An 18,335-nucleotide genomic window follows, 5' to 3' on the forward strand; every position below is an offset into this window, starting at 1 on the left:
CAACAAAAGGGTGAAACATCCAAGGGGTATGAATACTTTTATAGGCAGTGTATGTGACTGAGTGAGTTACCTACTTTGTTTAGGGAGCCGGGCTGGGGGATCAATCATTATATATTGTGATTGTTAACTATTTTGTTCATTATTTTTCTATTTCTTATTATTTTCCTACATTGTGATTGTTTCTGAAATTGTTTTGGAAGCTTAGGAGCAATCTGGAACCAGAATTTCCTCCGGGATTAATAAAGTTCTATCTTATCTAATCGTTCTTATCTTAACACAAATCCAAACCACTTGATGACTTCATCAGCTTATGACACTTCTTGTCAACAGACGTGTCTGTGTGATGTTGATATGAGTCGGCGTCTGTTTTGTATTGAAATAGTCTGGAACATCAAAGCCGTAAAGCCACTGATCATTAGCGTCCATACGGTCCTCAGTCAGGCACAGGTTGGCTAAACACACTCAAACCCAAAGAGCACACACATTCTGCCAATTTCAACATTATCAGTAAACTGTCAGTATTTATTTTACTGCTTACTTGTACTTAAAGTTGTGCTGTACAAGGGTTGTAACAAAACGGTGACAGATGTAGACCAAAGACTGCAGACAGGAGTAGAAGTGAACGGAGTTATTCGCCTTAGAAAAGGTTTGTTGTGAGCCGTTTGGAGCAGAGAGTTCATGATATGTTAACTTACATTTGAATCCTTTGGAAGCTCATTAAAAGGAGCAGAGTTGTTTGTGGAGAGCACATGTGTTGGACTGGGGCCAATTAGTGACTTATCAATTCATTATTGACAACTCTTTAATATTGATATTTAAATTAATTACATTTTTACACATGAAAAATGTTGCATGCTGTTCTGACACTGTAAAATAAACAAAAACAAAGTAAATGATTGCTTAATGAAAAAACATTTTGTGTAGTAGTTATTTAAAATAATCTTATTAGACCTTTTAGTCTCTAGCATCCCGATCAAAGACTTCAGTAGAAATGTATCAGATGCAGCCAATTAATAATACATAAATGAGGACAGTGAAACTCTTGGTTACAGGTTTGGCAAAGTTACTCTGCAGAGGGAACAAGTGTTCTTCTATGTGATGACTCTGGTGGATAGTTAGTCAGAACAAAATCTGTATCTCTGCACGCTCGCCATCCTCAGCTTCATATGTATCATGATATCATCATAAAGTTCCAATAAAGTCTTGAGCTTTTCCAGCTAGTGAGCACAGATCTAAAGCTAGCCTGCTGGATCATGCTCAGACTGTTTTAATTTGATTTCATTAGTCAGAAATAAGCTTCCAGAGAATCCTCTTCTTCCAGGTCTGGTCCTTTGTCATCTCAGCAGACAGTGTAAACATTGCTTAGCAATGACAGAGGTCAATCTCACACTTCAAATGCTTTTATGTATATCATACTCTGTATTTCCACATTCAGGACAATGACAGTAAATATAACTTGTCACCACTGTTTTGTCCCCGTATTCTTAATGATAGACCCGACAGCAATACAAAGTTGACACACACTTGCACAGAGGAAAATATATTCTTGCGCATTATGACGATTTAAAAACTTTTAAGTCAGTGTTAATGATGTTAATGGTCACTGGTGTCTAAAAGAGTGTATGTTAAATGTGTAATAAGTAGTTTATTATTTCACTTAGGGGTCTGAAATGTCAGAAAAAAAAAGAAAAAAAAAACAGCAATTAAGTTAATCCAGGCCCAAATTTGAAGCAATTCCAAAAAAACAAATCATTTGAAGAGTGTCTCTTCAATAAATAAATCACGTAAATAAGACACAAATTAATTTAAATAAATAGATAAATAAATAAATATACTTATGTACAACAAAGAGATTCAGAACAACCTCTGAAATGAGCCTCCTGGAAACACAACGCAGACCAACTAAAAACATGCATGGTCCGCCTGTCCGTACATACACACTCAGTCCGTTCAGTGCAGTCAGCGATCACTTGGAGGCAGCCGCGCACATTTCATGTGCTGCTGCAGATGCATTTGGCACAACCTAATACTGGCTGACACTGATCCAATCACTTCAGTTGGCAGTCAGCACATCTGAGGACACACAAGAGGCAAAAAGCAGCACGGCGGCTCGCTGTCGGGCTCGTCCATCTCCTTTAATATCAGACGATCAAAGACGACTACTGGCTTAAAGTCGTTAGTTTCTCCTTTATAACTTATTTCCATGTTTAATAAATACTTTGGTTCGTGGGAAATGTTACTGTTTTGCCTTCTCACCCCGAGTCAGACACAAGAGTTGCTTAGATGGCCGTAAACATTTTTCATATTAATTTCATGACATTTAAAGTCCCAGTGGGTCAGCTCTGTGTCAGCATTGGCCTTGCAAGCTTCCTTTTCAACCAATTAAATGCAGATTTTTATAAATTTGAAAATAATTGTGCAAAACTAGCAGGATGTAAAACAACTTCTTTCCCTGGGCTGTCAGAACTCTCAACGCCCACACAGGATAAATAAACAAAAATTAAACCAGGATGCAAAAACTGCATTAATAAATGACCACTGTGCAATAAAACTGATATGTGCAAGACACACTATCTGCCTCGTCTATAACATTTGTTGTATTTTCAGTGGTCCTTTATTTATTTTTATATTTATTTATGACATCACACGTCCTTGTCCTTGTTTTAGCTCAGTCTTCTACCATATTTTTAAATGTTTTACTAATGTAAAGTTTTAATGTTTGTTTTGTTGTTATGACTGATTTAACTATGCACCTCAAGCAGCAGTTGTTTAGTTGACTATATAATGACAATAAAGGCTATTTAATTTGATATTAACACAATAATCAACAAGTTTTATCGCAGCCATATAATTTAGTTTGCAGCTAAAGAGAACATGTTCAAGTGTGCAGTACATCTTTAAAGGCTGCTGCAAAATGTTGACATAGCACAACAGTCAACAGGTAGAAAAGCAACCAAAACAAACTCTTATTTGTGCAGGCAAACAGATTGCATCTACTTTCAAAGGCTGGTTTGCTTTTAAAAGGCATTTTTCAGTTTTACGTTCTGTATTTTATATAGCTTACAGCAGTGGTGGAAAGTAACTAAGTACATTTACTCAAGAACTGTACTTAAGTACAATTTTGAGGTACTTGAGTAGTTCCATTTTATGTAACTTTATACTTCTACTCAACTACATTTAGAGGCAAATATTGTACTTTTTAGGCCGAGATTTAACACAATAAATACATTGAAATTGATTCGACTTGTTGTTGTTTTTTTAATTAAATCTCATAACAGTATATAAAGTAGTTCAAATGAGCCCTACCTTGATCAAATTAAATGCTGCTTACATAAATGCATCAAAAAATTAATTCAATAATATATTTGGAACATATAAAACAATCTGAGTGTATCCATTCTGCACAACATGTACTTTTACTTTTGATACTTTAAGTACATTTTGATGCTGATACTTTTGTACTTTTACTTCAGTAAGTTTTGAATGCAGGACTTTTACTTGTAGTGGAGTAAATTCACAGTGTGGTATTAGCACTTTTACTTAAGTAAAGGATCTGAATACTTTTTCCACCACTAGCTGACAGTTATATTAAGAACACTGTAATATAAACGAGGACTGTAAAATGCTGCAGTTTAAACATTTAGTGTAGTTTGAGCAGCCTGAGGACAGAGAGGAACTGTGATGTAATGTCATTAACATTAACTAATTGAGCTAAGCTACACTCAACATGATTCAAGGACGTAAAAAGGCCGTTCATATGTCACTCGGTCTCTGGGGTTTGTAGGAAAACTTGTAAAATTCCCCAAAACTAAATTATCTTTCAAAAACTGCCACAATAGAACTGCTCTAATATGAAATACTAAAATCTCCTCGCCTCCCTTTTTTACGTTTGAAGTAATTTGACTTAAGCCGAGGGGGGTCACACGATGCTTTAGCAGCTTCAGAAACACAAACATTAAACATCATGAGTTTCTATCAGCATTTGAAAGATGTAGAGAAAAGGGAGATTCATTCTAAAACCACAATTTGGATCATTTGGAACTTCCTCACCAAACGAAAGGTCGCTTCTAAAACTCCCCCTGCAAACTGAAGTTATTTATGAGTTTGAGAGCAGAAGTAAGTCAGCACTGTCACTTAAAGCCCTATAGTCGCCTTCCTGATTATTTTCTTTTAGTCATGTGAGAAAAATTTCCTCCTCAGCAGAAACTTTCAGGCAGTAAAGTCAGATACTTTGTGCACCCTCTGCTTTCCATTTGACTAACTGCCTCAGCGACACGTTTCCCCTTTAAAAACACAACATTCACAGTTTACGACTTATCCTCCAGATCTGTAAATTAAATAATATGTGTACAAAAATGAAGAAGAAGAGAGAGGGGGAAAAAGTGAAACAATGAGCCAATCAACTCCAACACAAAAAAAATGTAAACTGTCGTTTTTCAAATTTTCTCCTTTTTTTTGTATATTTCTGATAAGACACAGAAATGGGAAAAAAAGATGGTGGTAATCCCAAAAATACGGGAACCTGTGAGTCCATGACACACACACTTCACACACAGAGGAAAAGGGAGAAAAAGAGAGAGAGAGAAGTTCCTTCCCTGTCGTTAAACCTCATGAACTGCGTCTCTCTGACTCCTGTTTGTCCAGCTGGCACATGATGTCTCTCTAAACAAGAGAAAATGAAACCTTTGATACCTTCTAAGAAAAAAAATAACAGCAGTTATATTACACAGAGTGATGGGAATAGAAACGTCAGTACTCATGGTCTTGAGGACTTACATTTGTTTCACTTATACAGTATGTGTGTGAGTGTGTTTACAGTGTATGAGCGCATGTGTGTGAGTTCCACCACTTAAGCTCAAACACAAAAGTCTTTATTTCCCTTTTCCTAATTTCTCTGCATCTGGATATGCTGCATGTCAGTCCCTTCAGTATCCATTCAGCTAAAAAAAACAACAAGTCTTTAGAGAAGCTCTCCCCTGTAAACAAAAACCTTCTGTTAAACCTGTAAAAAGAAACTTGCTGTCAGACAAGACGTCACACCAAGCTCTTCACTCCGGCTTCTTCCTAAATGGAGCTCAAAGGCCATCCCATCATCCTCTGGGGCTGGCATGTACCATCACCTGCCTCCCTGCCTCTCTGTCCGTCTGTGGGCCAGTCTACTCAATGGGGTGTGGAGGAGGAAGATGGGTGGGGGGAAGGGGGTCAGGTGATGAGGAAGGGGGGGGTGGTACGGTAGGAGCAGTTCAGGCTCCTAGGCTAGCATTTTTGAGAAAAAGAGTGAGGACGAGTAAGGAGGAGGAAGGTAGAAGTATGACGGTCGGTCAGTCAGCGGGGCGGGTCAGTGGTCTTACTCGATGACCATGCAGTGGGGCAGGTGCTGGGAGTAATATTTGAAGAGCTCGGCAGTGGCTCCAGGGCAATTGGTCAGCTCCAGCTCCTCCAGCTCCTGCAGCTGAATGAGGCCGGACAGACCGGTGGTGGTCAGCAGGGGGCAGCCTGGGGGGCACAGCAGGAGGGACAACAGTCAGCTTACAGAAAAGAAGAAGGGCACTTCTCCAGACAAAAGTGTATTTGCAGTAGGGATAAGCGTTTGGAAGAAACCTGCCAACTCGAGCATCTATAACGATCAATTAATCGATTAATCTATGTTTTCATACATAATCCAGTATGTGTAAAACCATGTATACATGGGCAAAATAAAAGATATACAGTCATGGAAAAAAGTATTAGACTACCCTTGTTTTCTTCAATTTCTTGTTCATTTCAATGCCTGTTACAACTAAAGGTACATTTGTTTGGACGAATATAATGATAACAACAAAATAGCTCATAAGAGTTAAAGCTGAGCCATCATGGAAAATGGCTAGATATGAGCTCTTAAATTAAACTCTTATGAGCCATTTTTGTTGTTATCATTATATTTGTCCAAACAAATGTATCTTTAGTTGTAGCAGGCAAATGAACAAGAAACTGAAGAAAAAGCGTGGTCTAATCATTTTTTTCCATGAATGTATATACAGTACTATGCAAAAGCCTGTTTTGGCGCTTTTATTTTGAAAGGACAAAAAGAGACTTCCTGTCGATAGTAAAAACTAACTCAAGTGAGGTGATACTGTAAAGATGACGTCAAGGAGTTCAACGTTTTATGTTTTAGCCCCCGAAGAGGCATGAGGTTATTTTTCACAGTAATCTTGCATATTTAAGTGTGTTTTGTGTTTAAACAAGTTTTGGATAAAATAAAATTCAGTAATTCATGCTAGCAAGGTTTGATACAGTAGGCTAGTTTTGCTCTAATTAATACTCTTGTATTTCTGTGTGTTTTATAATTGTTATTGCAACTTTCAGTTTGCAAACTGTAGCTTTATCCAACTTAATTCTCAGCTCATTAGCTTATTGCCGCAGAATTGAAAGCTCGGCCGTGTTTCAGTTCATTGATACTGATACGCAGTCAGAGATAAAATGAAAAAAATACACAGATCGATTAAAAATTCAACACGATCGACCAAATTCTTAACGACCATTAATCGATCATCGATTAATTATTCCCATCACTAATTTGCAGTGTCACGTCAAGGTAAGCTAAAGAATAAATGGGTTCATTTACTCTATTCGAACAAAATCTGATCATTACATCCTGAGGTCTCTTCTGTGCAAAGCTGACACTTGTTTTACGAGGCCAAGTGTGGTCATCTAGGCCCTGGGTTTCTCTATCAGGGCACTAGATGGCACTATAAGGTTTCAGGACACAGCACAGAGTAAGGTTACATATAATTCACTGCTAAATTGTGTAAAGTAGAGGTTCTCAATGTTTTTACAAGATAGACACAATACTGAGGGCCCCTCAAATTAATAGTTACAAGCAGACTAAATACACATTTGTTTTCATTAGCATTTAATTAGGTTTTTAATTTTCCTTTTATTTAAATTGTATATCCTTTTAATTTTAATACATTTGCATTATACGTTTGTTCATATTAATGTTTTATATCTAAAATAACCTACTTCATGTTATCGAACCTTATACTGTATGCCTTCATTATGTATTTTTGTTTCTTAGGTCATATATGACATTAAAGCACATTAAGTCTACGCCTGTCGCATGAAATGTGCTATATAAATAAACTTGACTTGACTAGTTAAAATAGTATACTATGACAGAAATTAGTAAAAAGAAAAAAGAAAGAAAAAAAGAACAATAGGCCTGAAACTAATATTTGATTAATAAAAGAAATATATATGATACAATACAGTAAGTATGAATTATTTTAAACAATAATGAAAAAATAAAAAAACTGAAAAAAGAGCAATAATAAGTCTACCCTGGGACTTGAATAAGATTATTATATTAAATAATATACAATATAAAATATATCAAATTGTATTAATATAAAATAATAAAAAAGAGCAATAACAAGTCTGATCTGGGACTTAAATATGATGACTATTTTAAATTATATACAATAAAACTGTACTAATATAAAATAATTTTAAAAAAGGAAAATAATAGGCCAAACCTGGGACTTGAATATTGTGATTTTTTTAAATAATATATAATAAAATATATACAATTTAAATAATATAAAATTATTTAAATAAAAAAAAAAACCAACAACATCACACAAATAGCAAAATAATAAAAGGCCTTGCACGGCCTTGACTTGAGTATGATAAAGTTGGAAAAAAATAAATAAATTGTGTCTATATATGTGATGACGGATAAAAGTCTAAACTTTGATATTCATTTATTATTATTCATAAACTTAATCTGAAAATGTGTCAGGGAGCCCTGTAAAAAGAGCACATTTATGGGCCACAATGTCACAAAATCTGTACAAATAATAAATATGTCTTTACTTGTTATGTTGGATATGCATAACAGTACAGTGTTAAATATTTTAAAGATTAATATTTTATGTTTCAAACATGCACTTTCAATGCACTTTCCTTGAAAAGATGGAGCAATAAATCATACCTGCAAGAGACAGTAGGCGAAGACTCCTCATTCCAAACAAATGCTGCAGACCAAAATCTTGCACCTGCACACACACACACACACACACACACACACACACACACAGAGCATTACCATTAAGGATTGCTATAAGAAAAACAATTGTTCATATCGATTAATCACTAAAGCATTAAAGTTGAGGCTATTTATATCTAAAACAATAACAGATTTCTCGAATTATCTCAAGCTCAAACTCAGGCACTGTCCCTTTTCAGTCCCAACCCAGTCACTGAAATACAACGTGTGAGTCTTACAAAAGGTGGCGCTTCAGTTTTCTATACCCTCACCAAAGATGCCATTGCATCTAAACTTGATGGACTTTCATGTTTTAGATACTGTACATTGCCAAATTGTTTTTCAATGATAAATATTGAAACATCTGTTCTGTTCCGTGTCAGATTTTCACGATTGATAAACTCTTCTCATGCCAGTTTAAATCTTGTGTGTGTGTGTGTGTGTGTGTGTGTGTGTGTTGTGTTACCTGACAGCACCAGCGCAGGTAGAGACTCCTTAATGAAGACATGGTGGACAAGTATCCCAACCCAGTGTCTGTGATCCGCACACACCTGAAAGTACACATCAAACACAACAATATAGCGGAGTTAAAAATGACGTGGTCTTATTGATGGATGCTATGAGAAACAAACTTTCACTCTTATAATAAACTAACATTTATGTACTGATTCTATAAATACACTCCCATCTCTGGATACACACTTATCTTTTAGAGGTGTGAATCATCAGAGGCTCCAAGATAAGATTTGATCCTGACACTTGAGTCACGATACGATATTATTGTGATTTTAAGCATTTTGTGATATGGTGAGTATTGCGATACAATATATCGCAATTTAACTGTTTAACTGCATTTTGTAAGAGAAAATTCTCAGTCTGTTCATCTCACTTCAGTCTTTTTATTTCTCCACAATGAGAGTCAAACCCACAGACTGACCAACAAAGTATTCAGTCAAACTGAACTGAACTGCTACTCCTATCATAGCTATGACGACGACACCCAGCTAATCTTCTCATTTCCTCAGTCTGAAACACGTGCAGCAGCACGTATCTCTGCATGTCTGGCCGACATCTCCCAGTGGATGTCCTCGCACCACCTCAAACTCAACCTGGGAAAGACTGAGCTACTCTACCTCCCAGGGAAGGGCTCTCCCACCACTGACTTCCACATCACTGTCCAGAACACAGTGGTTGCCTCCACAGAAACCGCCAAAAACCTTGGCGTAACTCTTGACAACCAACTGTCCCTCTCAACAAACATCACCGCCACCACCAGATCTTGCAGATTCTTGCTGCATAACATCAGGAGAATCCGCCCGTTTCTCACCCAGAAGGCAGCTCAGGTCCTGGTCCAGGCACTGGTCATCTCACGCCTGGACTACTGCAACTCCCTCATGGCAGGTCTGCCTGCCAAAGCCATCCGACCTCTACAACTCATCCAGAATGCAGCTGCTCGATTGGTCTTCAATCTTCCCAAATTTTCACAACACAACACAACACCCCTCCTCCGCTCTCTCCACTGGCTACCGGTGGCTGCGCGGATACGCTTCAAGACTCTAGCTCTGGCGTACTCTGCTGCTAACGGTTCAGGTCCTACTTACATCCAGGACCTTGTCAAACTCTACACCCCTGCCCGTCCTCTCCGCTCTGCATCAGCCAAACAGCTGGCGACTCCCACCCTGCGTGGGTCAACTCGCCTCAAAACCACTTCCAGACTTTTCTCTGTCTTGGCTCCCAAATGGTGGAACGAGCTCCCCACCGACATCAGGACCTCAGACAGCCTGTACATCTTCCGCCGCAGGCTGAAGACCTATCTCTTCCAACAATACCTCGGTTAAGTCATGGTCACCTAACAGATATATATATATAAAAAAAAATTATTCTTATTCTTTTCTCTTCTTTTCTTCTTTAACATATAGCACTCCTTAGCAATGACAGTTAGCTCTTAAAGTTATCTACTTACTCGATTCCTATGGTCTATGTCTAGTACCATCAGGTTGAATGCACTTATTGTAAGTCGCTTTGGACAAAAGCGTCTGCTAAATGACATGTAATGTAATGTAACTGATATCAAACATGTATGGACGACAACAACTGCAGCATTTTATCAAACTTTCAAAAATTTTAAGCTTCACTGCTCTCAATTTTTCTGAATGAAACATAAAAAAAGCCTAACTTTGCAGCGTTATTTCAACAACTTGCCGACACAATATCCTGACACATGGTGCCTATAGATTCCTTAGATCTTCTAGTTTCATATGATACCAGTATCTCCAGGATATTCCCAAAAGTGAGCCCGCTACAGCTAGTATCATGACGACCCTCTGTCATATTAAGACAAGCACAAAATTAATGTTGGCTTCTGTTTAACTTTGAGATGTGGCAGAGTGTATCAGTCATTATTACCAGTGTGATTATCAAGGTAATCATGAGAATTACTTCCATCATACTTCAAAGATATTTCAATAAATCCTTGCTGCTGTTACTACTTCAAAAAGTAAAATCAACTGAAAAAAAACATTTGTCAACAACATTTGGAAATATTTACTTTAGCCCAATCTGTCCCTGCATTTCCAGCCTGCAGCCTTGTTGCTAAAAAAGGAAACATCTGCGAATAGAGTTGATGAGCGATGACTGTTTTAAACTGAGCTCAGCAGAAGTCACAGAGAACACACCTCACTGCCTTTCTATCTGCAGAACTACAATAAGAGGCTCTGTGCAGACTGGCCCTCTGTGTATCTACTGTACATTACAATAAGCACCACAGTTAATCAATCCAGTATATCCAGATACAGTACACTATTCTTTGCTACAATGCCTAACAGCAGTAATTACATTTTTAGTAGAAATTCAGTTATAACTAATAATTAACTCCTTGATGTCTGTTTTATCTTGTGACAAAGTTTTAGATTTCAATTTTGCTTTATTTCAGAGAAATAATGACATTTTGGTCAATTGCAGTAACTCCAAAATCTAACTCAAAACAAAAGCAGGCCGCAATAATTCCATTGATTATGATACAGTGTAGCCTTGTATTTCTTCATTGTGTTGAATAGTGAAGACAAGAATAATTGAAATTATACGTTTATTTGAAAGAGAAATTATTATCTAGATAGTGATTAAGTAAAAAAGTGAAATAATTATATTGAGACTAAAACATAACATTACTTTATAATATTAAGTCTTTAATACACAAATCTTTGAATAGAGTTGTTAAAGAAGCTGAAAGAAGACAACGACATTGTAGTTACTGCTCTCTGTTTTTGCATTACTATTATAACCTTTCACAGCAATGCAAAACCAGAGTTTAGTAACTATATTTTTGGGGTCAAAGGTCAAATGTAGAAAGAAGTGTCATATCACTTACCTACCTATAACCCATTTGGCTGGCCAGTTAAAAAATGTTAAAACACACACAGTTTTTCTCAGTTTTACCCTTTGCTTTGTTACTGCCGTTAGGCTTTGTAGGGCAGTATACACACATACACACACACACACAAACACACACACACAAACACACACACACACACACACACACACACACACACAGTATTTGAGTATTTATTATCTACTTGACTTGACTTTAGAACTCTAAACCTCTCGGCACATATCAGAGACGACCATGAGATGAGACAGACACACTGACCTGTCCAGCACCAGCTCTTCCAGTTTGTGCAGGTCGCAGGCGATGTACTCCAGAGCCATGTCGGTGATCCGAGGGCACCAGGACAGGTCCAGGCTGCGGAGCTTACGCAGGTTCTCGGCGACCAGCTCCACGCCGTCGTCGGTGATCTTGGAGCAGCCGGAGAGGCTGAGGGCGGTCAGGTTGGGGAGGCTGTGCACCATGTTGACCACTCCGTGATTGGTGATCTCCCAGCAGGAGTGGAGCCGCAGAGTGTGGGTGGTGTAGCCCTGCGGGTGGAAAAGGCCCTTTTAGTTTATTTGATTATGTAAATGAATAAAAGCAGATTGATAACAACCAGGGGCAGTTTATTATTATGAAGGATGAGCCCATCACAGGGCGCTATGTGCAAAAATCTACTTCTGCAAGGGTATTTTTGCCCTCTGACCTTTAAATACACTGTGCCACCATCTGTTTTTTATTTTTAAACCAGCTGCTGCCACATTTTGTTTCTCACAATCTCAAAATAAATCCATTAATTTTAATGGACACATATTAAATAGATAATATACAAAAATCAGAAACTTAACATTATTTGTGTTTTCAGTTAACTTGGTCCCTTACATGTTTCATTTCATTTAATTTCTGTCTTTAATTAAACCAGATGAACACCACACATTATCATTAAGATCAGAATGTATATATATATATATATATATATATATATATATATTGAAACTTCAGATATATATTAAAAATCTAAGAATATATATTGAAGGTTTTAATTTAAGTTTTCATATATATTCTTGCTGGCCCAGAAAAGACTGAATTCATCATTATAGCCATCGCACAATGAATTTAGCAAAACACCAGGGGCCTCATGTATCAAAGAGTGCGTAGCTTTCATACTGAAAGATGGCGTACTCCGAAAACTAGAAAATTACGTACGCAAACTCACCTCCACATGTATCAAACTGTGCTTACACCAGGTTCAGTGCACCTTTCCTTGATACATCCCAACCAGCGTGGAACTGAGCGCACATGCACGAGCCACCAACCACGCCCGCCTCCTCCCGAAAATTAATATACAGATGACTATAAATTGCCGGCATGCCCGCTGATTATTGACAAATTAATGGCAAATCAATTTACTGCCACTGCGCTCGAGGTGGACGTGGTGATCTCCGGGGTGGAGGCAGGAAAAATTAGCTTTTTGGTGCCTCAGCTCTGGGATCAGCAACAAGGTGTCACTGTGGCTGTTAACGCAGCCGGATCAGAGACCTGCACCAGAAGGGTCCCTCAACACACGCTCATTCTAAACTCCACCGTTGTTAATTTTATTCAGAACCGTTAGAGCAGCCAGTGCGTAATGCCTGCCAAAATCATTTTTACGCATCAGTTTATAAGCCACACTTAACTTGTTGTCCCAATTACACATCACATACGGGATCAAATATGCATAACGCCTGACTTATTCTTTTTTTTTTTTTTAATATATATTTTTATCCCACGATTTTTGTAACCCATTTTTTTTTATCACCCAGTTTGTCCTATCTATCTTGATCCTGGGCGCTACCTCGTCTCTGTCGGTCTGGGGAGGGCCCTGAACTGAGCACATGCTTCCTCCGATACATGTGGAGTTGCGGACCGCTTCTTGACACCTGACAGGGGGAGATTCCCCGGTGGGACGCCTGACTTATTCTGAAAGGATTTCCCACACATGTTTTTTCTCCGGAGAGAGGGATCTTTGTGTCATGGATCGCTGTGCACCTGCAGCGTTAACATCGCCATGTTAAACCAAAGGGGAAACGGTCGGCGATCGGCACTTTGACACAGTAATTAAGGCAGGTTATCTGTGAAAAATGTGTGCGCTCCATAATCAGAATCACAAGACCTTTATTGATCTCCGGAGGGAAATTCGGTATATAGCAGAATATATAGACTTAAGAAAATATACAATCTTAACATCAAAACATATAGACTTCAACATACTATCATTGCACAAGTAAGCAGCAGTACGCAGGTGAAGTCTAGAATATGATAATAGATGAAAAAAAATCATCTATCCCCTCATATTTAGAACGGGTTATTGATGGTGGAAAACGGCATTTTCCCTCCATTTTACAAGAGCTATGAACTATAAAAATAATGTCAGTTGTGTGTAGTATGAGTTTAGACATGAAACACGTTTTAAATAGAGCATAAAAAACAGTAGTTTCTGCCAAACAAAAGTTTGCGGTACCACCGCACATTCTCACTGAACCTCGAAAGGTTGCTTTTATTGGCTCTCGTCTTATTTTATTGCAACTTTTAATGTCTTATCGCCCAGCCCTGGTATCAGTGAGTGTGAGTGTGAGTGTGAACAGTCTCTACCTGTTTGGCTGTGAAGTAGGCCATGGCTGTGTCAGTCACATGGTAAGCCTGCAGGCTCAGCTCTGACAGGTTGGGAAGGAGCTGTGAGATAGCAGCGATGGCGTCGTCCGCCACGTTGATGCAGTCGCTGACACTGAGCGAGGTTAGCCGGGCGTTCAGACTGGACCACAGGCCGGCCTCCGTGAAGTCGTTGCAGCCTGACAGTTCAAGGTGCATCAGGCCTTGCATCTGCTCCAACATGACCTGCAACATAGAGGACACGGGTTGACCTACTGATGGAGCTGCTTGGATGTGGTTACAGAGAGATAATCATACAGAGGTTACACTCGCACAGCTTCTTCCTCTACAGTCTGCTCTGATGATCTGTTCAAACACAGGAACCCCGGTGAAGTTAGAGTCTAGAGTTGGACAATGTTGTCATCTGCATGTGCAGCTTGAATCGAAAATACATATTCCACTTCGAAGTGATCGATATCGTCTACAATAATATTGTTAAGCTTGTTTTGACGATGTGCAATTTTACATTTTTGAGTGTTTATAATATCTCAAAAAGAAAACAAGCGAAAGGCAGATAGACGGTAGAGGAAGGGTGCATGAAAGTCACCATTAGTGTTAGTACTATAAGTCAATATTCAGAAATTATAATGTGCCACTTATTTGCTCATGCTTGTATGCTGCACAGTTTACCTCAGAAGAAAGTACCTGAATGTTTAACCCATTTAATGTCTCTACATTGAAGTTCAACTAGGAGTCTCTTGAATGCTTCAGTTTCAAGAAAATAAACAGAAGTTGTTGTTCTGAAACATTTTGTCCATCCATAGATGTCATGGTAAGCAAGAAGAATTTTAAAAGCTTTTTTTTGGTAAAGTAATCACATTTTAAAGGATATCATCAGACTATCTAAAAAAATAATTGAGATTTTTTTTTGGCCCATATCGCCCACACCTAATTCCACCACCTATAATCTCAATAGGTTGTTCCAAATGGAAAAAAAAGAAAGAAAAACAATTCCTGTTCTTCCTGATCCATTTATGTTGGTGTTGACTCTTTCCTCTTAAAGATGCTGAGCAAAAGAGTAACATTGTTAAGATTGCTCAGGTGTTCCTGATTAATTCCAAACCAGGTAAACAAAGATTTTAGTAGCTATAAAGTATTTGGTACTTTGAAATGCAAAGCATGCAATACAGCTTTGTTTAAAAGAGGTGGGAATCAGCGATTTTATCCCGATACTTGAGTCACGATACAATATTATTGTGATTTTAAGCATTTTGCGATATGGTAAGTATTGCGATACAATATATTGTGATTTAACTCTTTAACTGCATTTTGTGTCCACAAAATTAAATTCAATCAATAATTGTTTTGTCAAATAAGAGAAAATAAGAGAAAATTCTCAGTCTATTCATCTCACTTCCACAATGAGAGTCAAACCCACAGACTGACCAACAAAGTATTCAGTCAAACTGAACTGAACTGATATCAAACATGTATGGACGACAACAACTGCAGCATTTTATCAAACTTTCAAAATCTTTAAGCTTCACTGCTTTGAATTTTTTTGAATGAAACATAAAAAGCCTAACTTTGCAGCATTATTTTCGTAAACTTCCCAACACAAAATGACGCACATGGTGCATATAGATTTCTTAGATCTTCTAGTTTCATATGATATCAGTATCCCCAGTATATTGATTCATGGCCAGGCGGCCATGAATCAATATAATATTGCCACGCAAAAAGTCACGATACACTGCTATATGGATTTTTTCCCCACCTCTATTGTTTACCTTAGCATTCTTTTAAATATGTACTGAAAAGTGCATATTATAAATTACATAACAAAATTATATATTTTTTTACAATGCTGCTGCCTTGTCACAATTCACTATTACATAGAACAGAATAGTGCCGCTAATGGGATAAAATAAAATAAAGTTTTTGTGAAGAGCAGCAGGACTTAATGGCCTTTCATAATACAGAACTAAGTTTGAATTATTTTGAAACCATTTATATTAAATACACTATATTCTTGGAGCATCAACGTCTATCACACAAAACTGTTATTGTTATTGCTTTCTTTTTTCAAATGGATTCTCCTATTTAAGGTGCAGCAGAATGGTAATGCACAAATCAGAACAGGAAAGGAAAGTCCATATATAGATCCTGCAGCCAACAGTTCCAGCTTTCTCCATGGCAACCAACCACTCATCCAAGAATAGCAGCCTAGCCTAGCAGGTATGAAGAGCCATCTCAGAAACACTATTATGCCTCGTTTGTTCCTAGCAATGGAGTATGACAACATACATAAACATAGAAATGATGAGAATAGAAGTAAAGATGTGAACACTGAAATGACCATAAGGTTTAAAGGCTCATAAGGCATATTTTACTAGAACTCTAATTGCATCAGTACAGCAGCAATTCTCACATTCCCTTGCTAACACTAACACTATTTTCATTCTCAAATTATGTAAATTTTCTTTTTTTGCAATTAATTTGTGGCAAGCATTAATGAAACTCAACATTTCCTGTATACATTGCAAATAAAATAAAAATAGATGAAACATTGAGCCACTGGAATGCTTTTAATGTAAAAACACCTGTGCATAAAGTGTTGGATCCCATTAACAGAAGCCAAAGCAAACTGAAAGAGAACAGAAATAATAATTCACTGTATTTGTGAGAGGAGAAACTGGGAGCAGCAGAGTGGTGAGTAGGACATGAAGACAATGTTGTACTGAGTTTCTGCTGAGGAAATGGAAACTATACTTATTTTCAAGGCAGAGCAAGGCAGCAGGCAAACTTATAGGTAGTTTGAGGTTGAGTTTGTATTATCATCACAAAATGATTACAGCTTTATGCCCGGCCGCATTGATTGGTGTGGCTGCTCACGCCTGTGGCCGACCACTGCCACTATTTTGTTGGTGGGACTGCAAGTAAGAGCTGAAATGCTGCAGGGAAGGTGGTTGGCAAGCCACAAAGAGACCTCTAGCACATACATATTTAACAGTGCTGTGCTTAGGAAAGCAAAACAGATATTTGTAGATTCTTTACATCAACTGAGTTTGAGTTGCTCCAATCTGGCTGTCGAATCAGGGCCCCGATGGAAACCACCGTATTTTAAATGTGTTCACCTGCAGCTGCTGGTTCCAGCCCATTTGCACAATTGTTTGATGCTGTATGTTTTCATTGGTATAAAGTGTTTTGTTAGTATATTTATTACTTATGTGTATTTATGTATATTCATAGATTGTATGTTTTTATGTGTGTCATGTTTGTGTCGTATAGAGAAGCCAAAGACAAATTTCCACCACGATGGACAATGAAGTCTAATCTATCTATCTATCTTTAACCTCCCAGGCACTCTGAACTACCCACCATGTGAAACTTTAAATTTCTGTAAGATCATTGACAGGTTTCATCCCACAACCTCTTTTTCACACACATTCTGACTCACCTCCAAACCGGCATCTGTGATGGTCGACCTCTTGAGGCTGACTGAGCGAACACCTTTCTTGGACAGCGGGTAGTTGTCAATGAACTCACAAATGTCCAGGTCTGAAACACCCACTAGGCAGAAAGACTGGAAGCCACGCAGAGCAAAGGCCTGCAGACTGACAAACTCCTTCTCTCCGTTGGGCAGCAGGGTATATAGCTCCTTGGCATGCAAGATGGGTGTCACGCCCTCCCAGAACTTGGGCTGGTACAGCACCTTGCGCCATGTCTTGCAAACCTGCGCGAGCACACATTTTTCAGCTGTGGTGAAGTACCAAAGCAATCGGTTGAGCAGCTTCTCATCCAGGACGAGCTGGCGCTCCAGCAGCATGGGTTTGGGTAGAGTGAGAGGGGGAAGCTGGCGAAGGGATGGCTTCAAGCCCACCAGAACCTTTCCGGGCTCCATGTCAGAGCCCAAGAGAGAGGCTGCCGAGTTGGGCAAGCCCGGGCCGTCCAGGTGGTGGTGGTGGTGGTAGGGAAGGGAAGACGGTGGAGGTGGCAGGATGGAGGGTACTGAGGAGGACTGGCACAGACGGTTCTTGGCAGCAGGTGTCCCCTTGGTGATGCTCGCGCTGCCCAGGCCGTTGGGCTGGCTGGGGGGCAACTTCACCATACCGTTGCGAGTCACGCAAGGAGACTTCAGCTCGCTGGGGGTGGACATGTTCAACATTTGGAACCTAAAGAAAGAGAAAGGAGGGCAACAGTGTGTTAATAACTGAAAATTTGGGTGCAAAGACCAATTTAAAAAGGATGTGGTTTGCAAAGACAAGACTTTGGAGCAATGACCAGATTAACAATACATAAGCAAACATTCATTCA

At 38.6% G+C, this 18,335-nt stretch overlaps 1 protein-coding gene across 4 annotated transcripts in view; it reads right to left on the bottom strand.

The window, feature by feature from the left end:
* Positions 1-501: 501 nt before the first annotated feature.
* fbxl16 (F-box and leucine-rich repeat protein 16) overlaps positions 502-18,335 on the bottom strand; it is a 35,234-nt gene continuing 17,400 nt past the window's right edge. For 2 of the 4 annotated variants that reach the window (XM_059347964.1, XM_059347963.1), the window contains 6 exons: positions 17,479-18,193; positions 14,022-14,264; positions 11,673-11,938; positions 8,493-8,577; positions 7,973-8,036; positions 502-5,496 (listed from right to left, as the gene is read on the bottom strand). In XM_059347964.1, the coding sequence (XP_059203947.1) occupies positions 5,348-5,496; positions 7,973-8,036; positions 8,493-8,577; positions 11,673-11,938; positions 14,022-14,264; positions 17,479-18,186 (1,515 nt within the window). In that variant the 5' untranslated portion in view covers positions 18,187-18,193 and the 3' untranslated portion in view covers positions 502-5,347. The remainder of the gene's footprint in view (positions 5,497-7,972; positions 8,037-8,492; positions 8,578-11,672; positions 11,939-14,021; positions 14,265-17,478; positions 18,194-18,335) is intronic. The other 2 variants (XR_009395464.1, XR_009395463.1) reach the window with 2 other exon arrangements.

The sequence above is a fragment of the Centropristis striata genome, chromosome 13 (assembly GCF_030273125.1).
Source record: "Centropristis striata isolate RG_2023a ecotype Rhode Island chromosome 13, C.striata_1.0, whole genome shotgun sequence".
In the NCBI taxonomy this organism is placed as follows: domain Eukaryota; kingdom Metazoa; phylum Chordata; class Actinopteri; order Perciformes; family Serranidae; genus Centropristis; species Centropristis striata.